General features: G+C 40.7%; 2 protein-coding genes across 3 annotated transcripts in view; one reads left to right on the plus strand and one right to left on the minus strand.

Moving 5' to 3' along the window:
• htr2b (5-hydroxytryptamine (serotonin) receptor 2B, G protein-coupled) overlaps nt 1-1,833 on the plus strand; it is a 32,270-nt gene extending 30,437 nt beyond the window's left edge. For both annotated transcript variants that reach the window (XM_062028553.1, XM_062028552.1), the window contains one exon: nt 204-1,833. In XM_062028553.1, the coding sequence (XP_061884537.1) occupies nt 204-1,126 (923 nt within the window). In that variant the 3' untranslated portion in view covers nt 1,127-1,833. The remainder of the gene's footprint in view (nt 1-203) is intronic.
• Nucleotides 1-16,048, minus strand: part of psmd1 (proteasome 26S subunit, non-ATPase 1) — a 43,467-nt gene extending 27,419 nt beyond the window's left edge. Inside the window, exons 1-16 of the mRNA XM_062028550.1 lie at nt 15,860-16,048; nt 11,863-11,906; nt 11,709-11,782; nt 10,931-11,100; nt 10,624-10,832; nt 10,385-10,528; nt 10,069-10,295; nt 9,933-9,993; nt 9,728-9,856; nt 8,315-8,403; nt 8,159-8,237; nt 7,875-8,048; nt 7,088-7,199; nt 6,786-6,982; nt 6,548-6,643; nt 2,562-2,626 (exon numbers count right to left, since the gene is read on the minus strand). Of these exons, the coding sequence (XP_061884534.1) occupies nt 2,562-2,626; nt 6,548-6,643; nt 6,786-6,982; nt 7,088-7,199; nt 7,875-8,048; nt 8,159-8,237; nt 8,315-8,403; nt 9,728-9,856; nt 9,933-9,993; nt 10,069-10,295; nt 10,385-10,528; nt 10,624-10,832; nt 10,931-11,100; nt 11,709-11,782; nt 11,863-11,906; nt 15,860-15,875 (1,886 nt within the window). The 5' untranslated portion in view covers nt 15,876-16,048. The remainder of the gene's footprint in view (nt 1-2,561; nt 2,627-6,547; nt 6,644-6,785; nt 6,983-7,087; nt 7,200-7,874; nt 8,049-8,158; nt 8,238-8,314; nt 8,404-9,727; nt 9,857-9,932; nt 9,994-10,068; nt 10,296-10,384; nt 10,529-10,623; nt 10,833-10,930; nt 11,101-11,708; nt 11,783-11,862; nt 11,907-15,859) is intronic.
• Nucleotides 16,049-17,020: the final 972 nt, after the last annotated feature.

A 17,020-nucleotide genomic window follows, 5' to 3' on the forward strand; every position in this document is an offset into this window, starting at 1 on the left:
GCCGTTTTGAAATACATTTCTTCACAAAAGATCCATGGCAGACCTGGTTTATAGGCTCATAAACACAGGCCGGATGGAATAAAAGCAGATGCAGTATAAACAGTTTTTCTTCCTTGACTGCAAAGAAACAGAGCGAACGCTTCATGACCGGAGCGTCCAAACATATTGTATGAGACTAACGCCTTTTTCTTATCTTTTTCCAGGTATAGCAATCCCCATTCCAATCAAAGGGCTCCAAAACTACCATCCAAAAAACAACATCACGTTCAACAGCAACCATACATGCTTGCTAAAAACTGATACATTTTGGGGGTTCATCATGTTTGGCTCCATGGCAGCATTCTTCATTCCTTTGGTCATAATGATGATCATCTACCTTCTGACTGTCCACGTTTTGCGCAAAAAGGTCCATTTACTCAGGTCAAAGGTGATTCAGCGCTTCAGCAACTCAACCACAGTGTCTGCAGTTTTTCAAAGGGAACATCCATTGACCATGCATCAAGTTGATCCGCTTAATGTGCTGGACAGACAACTATCCAAGATGCAAGAAACACCCAATGTTGGCACAACAAACCTTTCTACAGGTGCTGAAATGCCATTTCGCAGAATGTCCACCATGGGAAAAAAGTCAATGCAGACTCTAAGCAACGAGCAACGCGCCTCAAAGGTGCTAGGCATAGTGTTCCTCTTGTTTGTCGTCATGTGGTGCCCTTTCTTTATTACCAATGTCACCTCTGTGCTATGTACCAGCTGTGATACAAACATCATCTCCCGGCTGATGGAGATCTTTGTGTGGGTGGGCTATGTGTCATCAGGGATCAACCCACTGGTTTACACGCTCTTCAACAAGACCTTCAGAGAGGCATTCACACGCTACATTACCTGTAACTATAAGACCTATGCAAGTCCAAAGGTCTCAGACGCTAATAAGACCCTTTCCTTCAAATCATCAATGGCAGAAAACTCCAAACTGTTTATGAAGCGAGGCATGAAGAATGGCATTGGAGCAGTGAGCTACCAAAGCCAGCGGAGAGACCAACAGTCATCCAGTGGTGTTGTGTTGGACACAGTCAACTTAGCTGAAAACTACCAGGCCAAACAGGACGAACTTGTGAGCCGTGTATGAGACAACCCAATTAAAATGAAAGCTTTAGGAAATGGGCCTGGTGATTAAATTTTGTTCTCTTTAAAAAACTATAAATGATTCACCGCCACCAATAATAAAAGCTTGATTGATTGGATTGTGTCTCTTGATACATTTGTTGTTTGCAAAGCATGTTCCTTGAACAACAATATACAGCTTTATGCTATCACAAGCGATGGACATTGTGTACATCCATTTACCAGTTCACCAGAAGAAGACACAAAAAGCTTATCACCTACTGCAATAAGTCCATGAAACGTCTACTTGTTATGAAACCCTTTAAACAAGAATGGGCTGTAATACTCAAATCCGTCCATCCAGTTCTACTGCTTGTCCTTTTTGGGGTCGAGGGGGGGCTGGAGCCTATCCCAGCTGCACTTGGGACTTAGGGGGAGGCGAGGTACACCCTGGACAAGTGGCCACCTCGTCGCAGGGCCAACACAGATAGACAAATCAAACAGGAAAATTGGATAGGACCAGTAATATCCTTGTTTACATTCTGTAAAGTCTGTTTACATGCAGTTAATTGGCATATAAAGACGCACCTTGTCAGGACAATCACATCTACATTTTCAATTCCACAAATCACTCTGGAAATTATGCATTTTGTACTATCTGATAATTTTCTCAAGTGTTTTCTCATCATGTAGTGATGCTGAAAGACGTTTCTGTACAAAAAGACTCAATAAAAAAAGGAAGTAATAAGAAAAAGACTTGTTGTATTTGTGTGAATTTGAAAGAACGGTGTCTCTATTCCACTGACTGTCAATGTCCAGTTTGTACTTGACTCAATGAACACATTTTTATACCATTTCTCAAAAAAAACTTGTGAAAAACTATCCACGTTATTAAATCCAACAGACATGCATTGCAACTGTGTGTTAAAATGACATTTAATCTTAAAACTAAACTGGTTGTGTATTATGTGGAACATAAAATACCAGATGACCATTACTGATCAGAGGAGAGTGTTTTCACAGAAAAATATAAATATAATAAAAACAAAAGTACCGTAGCATGAATTGCAAGTCTTTTGCGATCAAAAGAGAAGTTTGTATGTTTTTCCAAATTTATTTCCAATCAGAAGCCGATTAATATTATCTGCTTTTCGATCTTTAAAAAGCATAGACATGTGTGCACATTATATGCAAAAAAAACCCCAACATGATCCCATACAAATTACATGATTACCAAACAATGAACATTGCAGTGCTTAATATATATCATCTCTGCTATTGTGGTAAAAATAGAATCTAAAAACGGGATAAATTGCTGCGACAGAGGACATTTTTTGTTGCTATCCCATACTTATTAAGAAGTGACAGCCTTAATGGCTGAGGAATCACTATTTATTTCATGAGGATGAGTATAATAGAGAGATCTTAAGACATCTTAAGTTTGTAAATCTAGTCCTTACCTGAACAAGATGAAACCAATGGACTCGACAGCGGCCCTCCTGACATCATCATTGACGTCACTCACCTTAATTAAGACAAAGAAAGGAGTGAGAATGTGGCAGCTCTTTAAACCCTGCAAATAATCTGTATGTCATCCAATGGCACCAGTGTGTAGAAGGTGCCATCTGGAGGACAAACTTTTAATGCAGGTAAAGCTTGCCAAAATGACTGCATTTAAATCAAGGGTCAAACTATTCAATTACAACATTTTATTCCATTTAAATGTTATTTATATATTAGTGATGCATCAAAACGCTTGTCCGAAATCGAAAATGAGGAAACCAAAGCTGAAAACAGTATTCATGCCAAATATTACCACTGCATTTATGGCTATGACAAACTTCATTAAAATTACAGCGCTGCAATTGCACACATTAATATGTATTCCACAAAGACTAAAACAATCACAACCATCAACATATTTATTTAACCTGGGTAAAATATATTTGAATAATAATAAAACCAACAACAATAATAGAACAATAGTAATATTGAATGGCGCTAGAGAGGGATTGGATGTACGGCGAGTATTTATATGAACGTGATGGATGATAGTGTTTAATTTCAGTTGGATCACGGTGATCAGCATTTATGGCAGAAAGATAAAAAAGTTAAAGTCCCAACAATTGTGATGAAATTATACTCTGCATTTTTACTCCAACAAAATGTACCGAAAAAGAAGCAACACCGTGGCCCTAAAACCAGGTACAGACCGTAGCGTGGGTTACCTGTACTGTTGCACTTCTAGTAAACACAGTCATAGACACAGTATGAACAAAACATCAAACATACAGTTACAAAATACTGCAGTAGTAAAGAGTAGGGATGCTACGGTACTCGCTATAATCCTGGGACAATCAGATTTTAATTTAAAAAATGTGATATTATTCGAGATCAGATGATATGAAAAAAATAATTGTGATCATTTGCCCTCGCCGAAATGGACGTGCTCCAAATAATCTACAAGAAGCCCAGAGTGGGTTGTTCCACTTCAGCAAAACTAGAGTCATTGGTTAAATACTTGGCTTTGTCCCGCCCATCAGAAGCTTGGCATCTCTGGGAGTCTAATGAAAACTGTAGTCGTGTTTAGATGCTCTTGACTTACACTATATTGCCAAAAGTATTTGGCCACCGTGTCCTAATCACTTGGCCCAGTGTATAAAATCAAGCACTTAGTCATGGAGACGGTTTCTACAAACATTTGTGAAAGAATGGGCCGCTCTCAGTGATTTCCAGCGTAGAACTGTCATAGGATGCCACCTGTGCAACAAATCCAGTCATGATATTTCCTCGCTCTTAAATATTCCAGAGTCAACTGTTGGCTTTATTATAAGAAAATGAAAGAGTTTGGGAACAACAGCAAGTCAGCCACCAAGTGGTAGGCCACGTAAACTGACAGAGGGGTCAGCATAGTGCAAAGACTTTCTGCACAGTCAGTTGCTACAGAGCTCCAAATTTCGTGTGACCTTCCAATTAATCCACGTGCAGTACGCAGAGAGCTTCATGGGTTTCCATGGCCGAGAAGCTGCATCAAAGCCATACATCATCAAGTCCAATGCAAAGCGTGGGATGCAGTGGTGTAAAGCACGTCACCACTGGACTCTAGAGCAGTGGAGACGCCTTCTCTGGACTGATGAATCACACTTTTCCATCTGGCAATCTGATGGACCAGTCTGGGTTTGGAGGTTGCCAGGAGAACGCTACATTTCGGACTACATTGTGCCTAGTGTGAAATTTGGTGGAGGAGGAATTATGGTGTGGGGTTGTTTTTCAGGAGTTGGACTTGGCCTCTTAGTTCCAGTGAAAGGAACTTTGAATGCTCCAGGATACCAAAACATTTTGGACAATTCCACGCTCCCAACCGTGTGGGAACCGTTTGGAGCGGGCCCCTTCCTCTTCCAACATGACTGTGCACCAGTGCACAAAGCAAGGTCCATAAAGACATGAATGACAGAGTCTGGTGTGGATGAACTTGACTGGCCTGCACAGAGTCCTGACCTGAACCCGATAGAACACCTTTGGGATGAATTAGAACGGAGACTGAGAGCCAGGCCTTCTGTGTGACCTCACCAATGCGCTTTTGGAAGAATGGTGGAAAATTCCTATAAACAAACTCCGCAACCTTGTGGACAGCCTTCCCAGAAGAGTTGAAGCTGTAATAGCTGCAAAAGGTGGACCGACATCATATTAAACCCTATGTGTTAGGAATGGGATGGCACTTCAAGTTCATATGTGAATCAAGGCAGGTGGCCAAATACTTTTGGCAATATAGTGTATGTTGCTCTGCCATGTCCCCGACATGAGCCTTCAGCGCACGCAAAGCACTCAAACTTGAGAGAGAACAGCAGCTGCCACTGCTCTCTTAATATTTCCACATTGCACGTTTGTTCGCAGGTCTTTCTCGGATATATTGAAGTACGTCCACATGGCAGACTTGTTGCCTCCACTAGAGACAATCGCATGCTTCTTGCCTTCTTGCTTACGTCATCACAACACCCTGTTTCGCTGAGAAGTCTTCCGGACAAAATCTTATCATCGCTATCATATATGACATTAAAGGCCTACTGAAAGCCACTACTACCGACCACGCAGTCTGATAGTTTATATATCAATGATGAAATCTTAACATTGCAACACATGCCAATACGGCCGGGTTAACTTATAAAGTGACATTTTAAATTTCCCGGGAAATATCCGGCTGAAAACATCTCGGTATGATGACGTTTGCGCGTGATGTCACGGATTGAACGGAAGTATTGGGACACCATTGTGTCCCAATACAAACAGCGTCTGTTTTCATCGAAAAATTCCACAGTATTCTGGACATCTGTGTAGGTGAATCTTTTGCAATTTGTTTAATGAACAATGAAGACTGCAAAGAAGAAAGCTGTAGGTGGGATCGGTGTATTAGCGGCTGGCTGCAGCAACACAACCAGGAGGACTTTGAGTTGGATAGCAGACGCGCTATCCGACGCTAGCCGCCGACCGCACCGATGATCGGGTGAAGTCCTTCGTCGCGCCGTCGATCGCTGGAACGCAGGTGAGCACGGGTCGTGATGAGCAGATGAGGGCTGGCGTAGGTGGAGAGGTAATGTTTTTAGCATAGCTCTGTCGAGGTCCCGTAGCTAAGTTAGCTTCAATGGCGTCGTCTGCAACAGCATTGCTATGCTTCGCCAGGCAGTACAGCGTTAACCATGTGGTTACAGCTCCAGGGTTTGGTTCGGTGTCTCCTGATAGTAGAAATAATAGTAGTATTGTTGATCTCCTGTCTATCTTTCCAGCCAGGGGCATGTTTCTTCTGTATCTATCCGCAGTTAAGCACGATGCTATCACGTTAGCTCCGAAGCTAAAGTGCTTCACCGATGTATTGTCGTGGAGATAAAAGTCACTGTGAATGTCCATTTCGCGTTCTCGACTCTCATTTTCAAGAGGATATAGTATCCGAGGTGGTTTAAAATACAAATCCGTGATCCACAATAGAAAAAGGAGAAAGTGTGGAATCCAATGAGCCCTTGTACATAAGTTACGGTCAGAGCGAAAAAAGATACAACCTGCCGTCCTGCACTGCACTCTAATCCTTCACTCTCACTTTCCTCATCCACAAATCTTTCATCCTCGCTCAAATTAATGGGGTAATTGTCGCTTTCTCTGTCCGAATCGCTCTCGCTGCTGGTGTAAACAATGTGCAGATGTGAGGAGCTCCACAACCTGTGACGTCACGCTACTTCCGGTACAGGCAAGGCTTTTTTATCAGCGACCAAAAGTTGCGAACTTTATCGTCGATGTTCTCTACTAAATCCTTTCAGCAAAAATATGGCAATATCGCGAAATGATCAAGTATGACACATAGAATGGACCTGCTATCCCCGTTTAAATAAGAAAATTTCATTTCAGTAGGCCTTTAAACACAAAGATTTGTGAAGTGGACCAACCAATAAACACTTACCGCGACGTGGAGCAGGCGTCGGATAGCCTTGTTGTTCCCAGAGCCGCAATAGGCCATGCCTACGGTGTACATTCCAGACCGCCGCAGAATGGGGTCCTAAAAGTTGGAGGAAAAGCAGTCTTCTCAGAATGTTTGTCACGTTTTGCAGTTTGTACAATCCGCATTTGCAATTTGGAGAGACGTAGTGTGCATATAAAACTTTTCTCCAGTTCTTACGTTTACACAAGTCTAGCTTTACCTTGTCTCTGCAGAGACTCTCAATGAGGGTATCAGCCTCCTCCATGCGTCCATACATGACCATAGCAATTCCCACTGCCAGGCCACGCAAGATCTTCTCGTGCTGTGTCTCTTGCGCGTAACCCACCATGTCCTCAATGGCCTGGGCTGATTTGGAGCCCAACATGACCAGACCCAGGGCCAAGCCAGCAGCTTCACCTGAAAGAACACGACAGGATTAATCATTCCTGCTATGTATTTTGACTTGAGTTTACATTTGGAAGGTTTTTTCAGAACATTAGAACTTGTCCTGGGTCTACACACCAGTGACAGCATCATCCTGGTAGAGATTGGACTTGAGAAGGTCGTACACATCCTGTCTAGCCGTTCCCAATGCGGCTAGACCTAGGCCAAGACCCCCACCATGGCGAACAATCTGGTAAAGTCGGAGATGGAAGCACACCATTAGGTATGCAACAAGCAGAAACAAGCAGCGAGCAGAAATGCACAAAGAAAAGTGCACACGGATTGTCAAGGTTAGCCCCACAAGACAAGACACGTCAGCTCTCCCGCAAGATCAAAGCCATTTGTCGTTTCATCACTGGAGCAAACCGTGTCCCAAATGCCGCCAGCAGCTAGCTGGCTGCCGATGCAGAGAACCTTCCGTCCCCTGACAGAGGCAGACCACATTGGAAAGCCCACACTTAACTACAACTTTACACAGAAATTGCCAAATGGGTGTCAACACCCGCAATTCTGCCCCTGATCATAATTGTGGCCTAAGAGGGGCCCGCCAAATAGAGTCGCATGCCGCAGCTGTCATGTAGACTTAGACCCCGCCGACACACACACCAAAGTGTCAGAAGTAGTAAGCATAAGTGAAAGGATGTGTGTGTATCTGTAAAATAGTTATTGTGTCTATTTCGTATTACAGGCATGTACAACAAACAAATATTTGTATAAAGCAGTCCCATGTTGATTGTATTAGAAACTTGAAAACGATCTGTCAGAGGTACATTAATTAAAAAAACGTATATGCGATTTAACGTGATTACTGACAAGTTAACTACGGACACAATGTGATTAATCGCAATAAGTACCATCAACTTACATCATTGCTGGCATTTTTCAGCTGACTGAGCAGGTAGTCAATGATGTCTCCACCATGATTAGCATGGATGAGGCCAAGCGCATACAGACCTCCACCCTCCTGGTAGGCAGAGCCAGGCGACGTGTCCTTTGGCAGGTACGTAGCCATTAACTGAAGCGCCTCTTTTTCATGGCCCTAAGAAAGAAATGAGATGAAAGAATTAACAGCATGTAATGTAGCTTTTTTAACTTCTACTGATCACACATATATTGATATACTGAGAAGCTTGTGTCGCTGGGACAGACCTTGTGAATGACACCAAGACTTGCTGTGGCTGTGAATTTTGCCCAGTTGGTGGCTCTTGCAAGCCATTCAAGGTTCTCTCTGGAAAACAAAGACACATTATCTCAAATAGGCACTAGTGGTAGGCATTTTTATCAGGGTACATATAAAATGCTCACCTGAGGAACTGGTCACTTGTAGTGCCTGTGTGCATGAAAGAGTTGGCTATGACTGTCGCCGTGTGGCACACTGAATTTCGGACCGCATCCTGAAATGAGCGCAGATTTTTGTACATGACAAAGTTAGATTATGTACACGTGCATTCTTGTATGCATGTTGGCCTGTAAATTGCTTCACTGCACTGAAAACAGCATTTGGAGAATTCTGAGGCATATTGCAGGGTTTCCCCTAAACTGCCAAGATACCTGTGGCGGTGGGGGCGTGGTCACTATGACAGAGTAATTTACTATGATGATGATTATCTTTCAAAAAGGCTCAAAAAATGTATACATACATTCAAAACAAATATGTTATTAATTAGTATTGACATATTTTTAATGTTTTGCCATATTTTCAATTGTTGCTGCTTTTTTGACATTTTTTCAAGTGTCTATAGGCTTTTAATAACTTTTTTGATTAAAAACAACAAGCAAAAAATCTAGCATTTTCTTCTGGTGTTATTACAAAATATAGTCTTGTTTAGAAACTCTTAACTTCGAAAGAAGAGTGTTGCAGCGAGTATAACGTCACACTTGCTTAGCGCTTTTGCTCTATCTTCACTTTCTCTTCTTAAAAGCCACCACTGTCCTCTTAATATATGCACATGTTGTAGATGGCTGTATACGCGGGTATATCGGCAATATATATAATGGCGTGCATTTTGCTTACATCCGGTTTCAGTAGCGCGGTTTTTAGTGATCAAAGTATTTTTTCCGGTGGTCAGGTTTTCAGTGCATCACTTAATAGGCTATGTATGTATCAATTCATACTGTAACAACCAGCTAATGTTAATGTTTTATGTTTGTATGGTTTGGATATAGTACCTGAAAGGTGATTAGCGGAAAATGAGGAAGTGCGTACTCACGTAGATAAAACGTGTAGGAATTGTGCCGTTTTTATCGTAAGATCGGTAATAAAAGTTAAAATTGGCGTCGGACTTTGTGTAATTTCTTCGGGGGGCTACAATATATTATATTACTTTAATTTGTTTTTAAATAAAAACAAAACAAACCTTAATTTCAAGGTGTGGCGGTAATAAAAATGCTCTGGCGACACGTAACATTCACATTAAGGGGAAACCCTGTATTGTTATATTTTTTAAATTTCAGCTTTCTTATATATACATATATATATGTGTGTGTACACAAGTGCTGCTTATTTACTATATTTACAAACAAATGTCAAACTCCTCTCCCTCCCCACCACTGAAAAACAGAAGCATCAGATGTGCAACCTAAAAAATGCTTGTTTTACTATCATGGCGGCTTTTATTTTGCCATGGCGGTGCGCCACGATCAATTACTTGTAGGCAAACCATTGGACTTTTGAAAACCATTCAGGCGGACCTTTATCAATTCATTGAGCCTAAATACCTTTGTGTTTTTGAGGATCATAAGGTCGGTGTTGTTGTTTCGAATTAGGAACTGCAAGTGCAGCTCAATGGCCATCTCCCCGCTGAGGATTTTGATCATCTTGGCGTTCTGGTCTTTGGGCTCTTCTTTCTGAGAAAGCAAAGAGAAGCCAAATGATGCTTAAATGGGCAAACCACATTTTCTCAAGAATGGCAGAAGACTTTACCGTATCTGCTTGTTTTCCTGCAGGGGAGCTGCCAGCTTTGTCGTCGGTCTCCATTGCATCGCTGAGAAAAGACCAAGCATTTCCACAGGAAGGTTGAGTTACTATACACCATGACTGTGTATTTGCCAGTGCTCACCTTTCTTTGTCTGGAGCAGAAACAGTGCCTGTATTTGTGGAGCCAGGAACTGCTGGGATAGGTGTTCCTACAGTTCTCAGGTTTTGTATGACAGAGGAGAGGAACTGCTGGCTGGCACTTTCATACAGGTCGAAGCAGATCTGGTAGGCCATCAGTAGGTTGTCCTCCTTAACCAACTTCTCCAAGATGTCACTCACAGCTTGAGGATCATCCAGGAATATCAGGCACTAGAGTAGCGAGGAAAGAAAATGCAAAGATTCTCTACCATTGCCTTTAAGGCCTTTCCAATGTTCTGCTGAGAAATTTTACTGGTTACCTGACAGACATTGATGAAATCAGGCTTCTCCAAGTTCATGTAGAGTTTGACCAGAACCCGCAGTACCTCATTGCGGAACTTCTTGTTCTGCATGAGGGACATGCACACCTTCAGGCTGTAAGCAAGAAGGCCACTGACGTCATTCTGCATACAAGAACACCGGGAAGAAACAAAAGTTCAACATCACAACTTTCAAGAAAATACTTCAAATCTGAGCTGTGAAGGACGACAAGTGTTACCGATTCCAAGATGGTCTTCTCAAACATGTCCAGGCGTCGAGTTTCCAAGGCAATGCCGATGGCCTGCTTGTACTTGTGGTCGTTTAGGCAACGTAAGAACATCTTATTGACAATACCCTCAAGGCGAGGATCGATACTTTTCCTTTCTTCATCCTCTGGCAGCTCAGCATTCTCCACACGCAACTTGGTGTAATGATCAATGCATTTGGCTGGCGAGACACACAAAAAGTGCATCAAGACCAATAAACGCAATACGCCAATAAACCTGTCACCACACATTTACAATAAGAGAACTGCCATCACTTACCAATGATGGTTTCCACATATTCGGAGTCATCCGTGACATTGAAGAGATCTCCAGCACCAAGTGCGTAGTTCAGAGATTCCTCAAAGGCACCAAGATGATAGAAAACCTTAGAGGCCACCAGAGCGGCAAATTCTCTGTTCCGGAACGTCTCATCTTCATACAAAACCTCGCTGCAGGGCACATAGAGAGCACATGAAACAAATGTGCAAAGCCAACTTTTCATACCTATTAGGACCTGTTTGTGTGTATTTGGGATCCCCAGAAGTCCCAAAAATGTGAAATCAAACCACTGAGGAAAGGTGAAGATATTTATAAAACAATCTTGCCTTCTTCAAAAACTAGTTTGGAATTTGAGACAATTGTGACATTTTTGTCTAAGTTACATCAGCGGATATATCCATAAATGGGGGTGGTTTACCTATGAGAAAGTTGTAGTCAATAACTTCCTTATTTGCCTCTATCTGCTTGTTGTGGGAAGACTGGCTCGTACATGGACATGCATGGTAAATTCCTCCGCTGTAGCATATGTTAGAATATAGTGTATAGTTCTACCTTATATCTGTTAGTAGAGTTGATATGAAAGCGCTAAAAACTACTAAACTGCCCACAATATGGCGCACCCTGAAGAGACAGAAAGCGGCCTGAAGATGGTCTGAAAAACATAATCTATGCAACATTTTGACCAAAGAACCACCATTATAGGTTCTGTAGACCACAATCAAGTGTTTTAATGACCCCTTTAAGAATAAAGGTGTACAAACATAACAGTGCTACGTACATTTTGTCAACAGATCCTGAAATTTCAGCCCAGAAGTCATTGACAAGGTAGTCCAGCTTCTGTAGCGCGAACACCTTCAAATAAAAATAACATTTGTCACATTGATATTTTTGACAGGACTTTTCATTAAGGCACCTGAGCTCCAATGGCTTACCTTGAGCTGCGGCTCCTCCTCATCAAGAAGGGAAATAATTCCAGCTAGAAAAAAAGTTATATTTAAAGTGAAATTAAATAAATGTTTCCGGCACTTTTTAAAAAGCTGTGTCAACACATGCTTTCCAATATTATGAAACAGTGCTTACATTTAGGTGTCAAATTCACAAATGTCTGTAGGACTATTACGTAAACAACATTGTTAAGTGAACATAAGTTGATGCAAATATTTTTTTTAATTGACTACTATACATCCAAGAAATAAGAAACATGAACGAATGCAGTTACGGATATTTTCCTCTATGGACCAGTTCGAGGATTCAGCAGGCTCGTTCTCGTGAGACTCTTTTTTTTGACGGGTCAAAGGTCAAGAGGGATAAACAAACACAGAAAATGGCTTCCTTATTTGGAAGTAAATGTCGACTTTTGAGTATTTAATGCGATGGAGTGTTGACTCATTGAAAGACCATTTGCGTCGTCGTGGACGAAAGGCATCCGGAAATAACCGGAAATAATAATGTGCCTTGGAGTTACAAACATGTACTTTGATATAGGCAGGTACCTTGGAGTTACAAACATGGACACAAGAATGCTTCAAAGTTACAAAGAAGGCAAGGCTTAGTTACAGGTCAGATTTCCTTAATGTTTGTATTTTTAATGATACCATATGGTGAGATCACCACATTTATGGACTGGACTCTCACTATTATGTTAGATCCACTATGGACTGGACTCTTCACTATTATGTTAGATCCACTATGGACTGGACTCTCACACTATTATGTTAGATCCACTATGGACTGGACTCTCACTATTATGTTAGATCCACTATGGACTGGACTCTCACACTATTATGTTAGATCCACTATGGACTGGACTCTCACACTATTATGTTAGATCCACTATGGACTGGACTCTCACAATATTATGCTAGATCCACATTGGACTGGACTGTCACAATATTATGCTAGATCCACATTGGACTGGACTGTCACAATATGCTGCTAGATCCACTCCACGTCCATTGCACCGGTCGCCCAGGGGGGGTCCCCACATCTGCGGTCCTCTCGAAGGTTTCTCATTGTAGCCCATTGGGTTGAGTTTTTTCTTGTCCTGATGTGGGATCTGAGCCGAGGATGTCGTTGTGGCTTGTGCAGCCCTTTGAGACACTCGTGATTTAGGGCTATATAAATAAACTTTGATTGATTGATTGATTCACGTGTAAAAACTGACAAAGTTTACCAGAAAAAGTATGGAGTCGCTGCCTTTGTTTATCCCTCCCGAACTTTGACCTCGACAAATTGGACATGCGCAGAAGCCAACTTCGAACTGGTCCATTCTATAATCAACTAACACGACTTTCACCCTAACGCAGTGTTTTTCAACCTTTTTTGAGCCAAGGCACATTTTTGCGGTGAAAAAATGTGGAGGCACACCAGCAGAAACCATTAAAAAAACGAAACTCAGTTGACGGTAAAAAGTCGTTGTCGCAATTGTTGGATATGACTTTAAACATAACCAAGCATGCATCAATATAGCTCTTGTCTCAAAGTAGGTGTACTGTCACCACCTGTCACATCACACTGTGACTTATTTTGAGTTTTTTGCTTTTTTCCTGAGTGTAGTGTTTTAGTTCTTGTGTTGCGCTCCTATTTTGGTGGCTTTTTTTGGTATTTTCCTGTAGCAGTTTCATGTCTTCCTTTGATCGATATTTCCCGTATCTAACTTTGTTTTAGCAATCGAGAATATTTCAGTTGTTTTTATCCTTCTTTGTGGGGACATTGTTGATTGTCATGTCATGTTCGGTGTACATTGTGGACGCCGTCTTTGCTCCACAGTAAGTCTTTGCTGTCGTCCAGCATTCTGTTTTTGTTTACTGTGTAGCCAGTTCAGTTGTAGTTTCGTTCTGCATAGCCTTCCCTAAGCTTCAATGCCTTTTCTTAGGGGCACTCACCCTTTGTTTATTTTTGGTTTAAGCATTAGACACCTTTTTACCTGCACCCTGCCTCCCGCTGTTTCCGACATCTACAAAGCAATTAGCTACCTGCTGCCACCTACTGATATGGAAGAGTATTACACGGTTACTCTGCCGAGCTCTAGACAGCACTGACACTCAACAACAACACGTCATTTGCAGACCATAATTACTGGTTTGCAAAAAATATTTTTAACCCAAATAGGTGAAATTAGCTCATCTCCCACGGCACACCAGGCTGTATCTCACGACACACTAGTGTAATTTTACCTTTGCAACCTCATTATACAATTGGCTAAGTTTTATATTCATAAAAATAAGTTTCTCAATACCCGCCCTATTTTTTGTGCCTTTAAAAAAGAATTAGAACTCTACGTTAAAACACTCTCTACCTCTAACAACCAAAAAGCTGTGAAAACGATGATGCTGTGTTCCAAATTTAAGTTATTTACTTAAATTGAGTGAGCCTATGGCTTTGCACTTTGTTTGTTATATATACCGTATTTTTCTGACTAATAAGTCGCAGTTTTTTTCATAGTTTGGCCGGGGATGCGACTTATACTCAGGAGCGACTTATGCGTGAAATGATTAACACATTACCGTAAAATATCAAATAATATTATTTAGCTCATTCACGTAAGAGTCTAGAGTCTAGACTCTTACGTGAAATCTTATACGTCTAGACTCTAGACGTATAAGATTTCATGGGATTTAGCGATTAGGAGTGACAGATTGTTTGGTAAACGTATAGCATGTTCTATATGTTATAGTTATTTGAATGACTCTTATCATAATATCAAGGTTCAAGGTGCAAGGGTTTTATTTGTCACATGCAGAATACACCACAGTGAAATGCTTTTTTCCATGCTCTTCAGATATTGCGTACAGTGGGATCCAAACACTAGTTGCTGAATCTAATACACTAAATACAAAAAATACAACAATTTCAATAACTCTGATGTACATTAATTACAAGACAATAAGTTGCACAATAAGTCCCAGTAGTTATGGTAGAAGTATCAGTACAAGTAAAAGTACAGTAGTCACATACAGTACCAGTGCAATGTCAAATAGTATAACCGTATATACAGTATACACAGTATATACAGTATAGGAAGTAATAAATATTAAGGTGTCTACAGTTCTTATGGCAGTTGAGTAGTGACAGTAGTATGAACCAAGGTAATGGAACAGTATGACTTCTTTATACTCTTGTTTTTACATTATTTACAGTCATTGAATGAAGAGTATTGAAGTCCGGTAAAGACAGTGGTAAGTTGTCTGTTACGTAACATACCAGGCACGTTCTCAGTTGGTTATTTATGCCTCATATAACGTACACTTATTCAGACTGTTATTCACTATTCTGTAATTATTTTAAATTGCCTTTCAAATGTCTATTCTTGGTGTTGGGTTTTATCAAATAAATTTCCCCAAAATGCGACTTATACGCCAGTGCGACTTATATATGTTTTTTTTCTTCTTTATTATGCATTTTCGGCCGGTGCGACTTATACTCCGGAGCGACTTATACTCCGAAAAATACGGTGTGTGATATATATATATATATATATATTGCATTCTATTTTAGTTACTTTGGAATTACAACCCCCTGCCGCTGTTTTGTACTGTTTTTGTACTTACTTTGATTATTATTTCTCAACTATTTGTAAATGTTGAAATTTATAAATAAAGGTTTATTAAAATAAATTAAAAATACAAAAAATAATATAAAAATTTAAAAAACTAGTGTGCCGCGGCACAGTGGTTGAAAAACACTGCCCCAACGTATATGCCATCGTTCTACAGTGACGCATTTTGTACACATGTAAGGCTTTACAATACATATTTACGTTAACTGCTAAGTGTATTTAAAGCTTTAAAACTATATACGCTAAACGTTAAACTGTATGTAAGGTGTACGTTAAATGCTAACTGCCAGTGGTCGTTGTGACTCAGCTAAATCAATGGGAGCTAGCTCGGTATTAGTAGCTATACAATAACGTTGCTTCCGACCACTTACCAGCCGACGTTATCATAGTTGACCTGCTACTTCCTCCTCTATTCCGACTGGAAGGTTCCAAGGATGGAACTCGGTGAGAAAGTTTATACTGTGGTAAAAAGATGTATTTGGAAATGCACTACAGTGACGTAGCTAACCTGCTGCTAACTTCTCTCTGACAAAGCCGGAGGTCCCCTCCCACATTGCTGCCCTTCCTTGAGCCTGTCCAAAAACAATGAACGCGATAAATCAAATAAATGTTATAAGATGTATACTAATTTTACATATACTCACGTAACGACTTAAATATGTTTGATCATAAAATGTTGAAAGGTAACACAAACTATGGAAATATGCCTAATATATTAATCAGGCGTTTCCATTCAGTACCCTTTCGTAAACCAGCTTCGTTCGCTCTCCGCTTGAGGTCAGTATAATACTTTTTAATAATTGCAGTTGGAAAAAACATTAAAGTACATTTCGTCTCATGCACTTTCTAGTCCGGCGGTCAGCAACCTGGCGGTTTGGTGGCTCCCTGGAGAATTTTTTAAAAAAAGGATTGAAAATGGAAAAAGATGGAGGGAAGTTTTTGTATTAGTATGTTTTTGGTTTGAGGACAAAACATGACACAAACCTTCCCAATAGTTAGAACTACCACTGTTTAATATGTTTGTGTGTATGCTTCACTGATGAGAGTATTTGGTGAACATCGTTGTGTCCTACTCATTTTGGCGGTTCTTGAACTCACATGTCAAATGTTCCTCTCCTTTGTCTCATTTTGTCTACCAAATGTTTTATTAGACTTAGACAAACTTTAATGATCCACAAGGGAAATTGTTCCACACAGTAGCTCAGTTACAAAGGATTCAACCCTAAACTAACACCCTCCCTTCCACATCATACCTCTTCAGATTGTAAATAATCAAATGTAAATAATCAAATGTAGACACTTTTTCTTATACTTTCTGATCTCTCTCTCTGTGTCCACTACCTGCTGTACATATCCTACCAAGTCAGTCCTACACTGTTCCAATGTCCATTTCTCTGATGATGCAATTGTTGATGACTGAAGTGTTGATACCAACCAATCCTACCCCCCTACCCCCCCCCCCCCTCCATATCCCACACCCCGGATTGTAAATAATGTAAATAATTAATTGTATATACTCTGATATTTTCCTG

Source organism: Entelurus aequoreus, linkage group LG19 (genome assembly GCF_033978785.1).
Source record: "Entelurus aequoreus isolate RoL-2023_Sb linkage group LG19, RoL_Eaeq_v1.1, whole genome shotgun sequence".
Lineage (NCBI taxonomy): Eukaryota > Metazoa > Chordata > Actinopteri > Syngnathiformes > Syngnathidae > Entelurus > Entelurus aequoreus.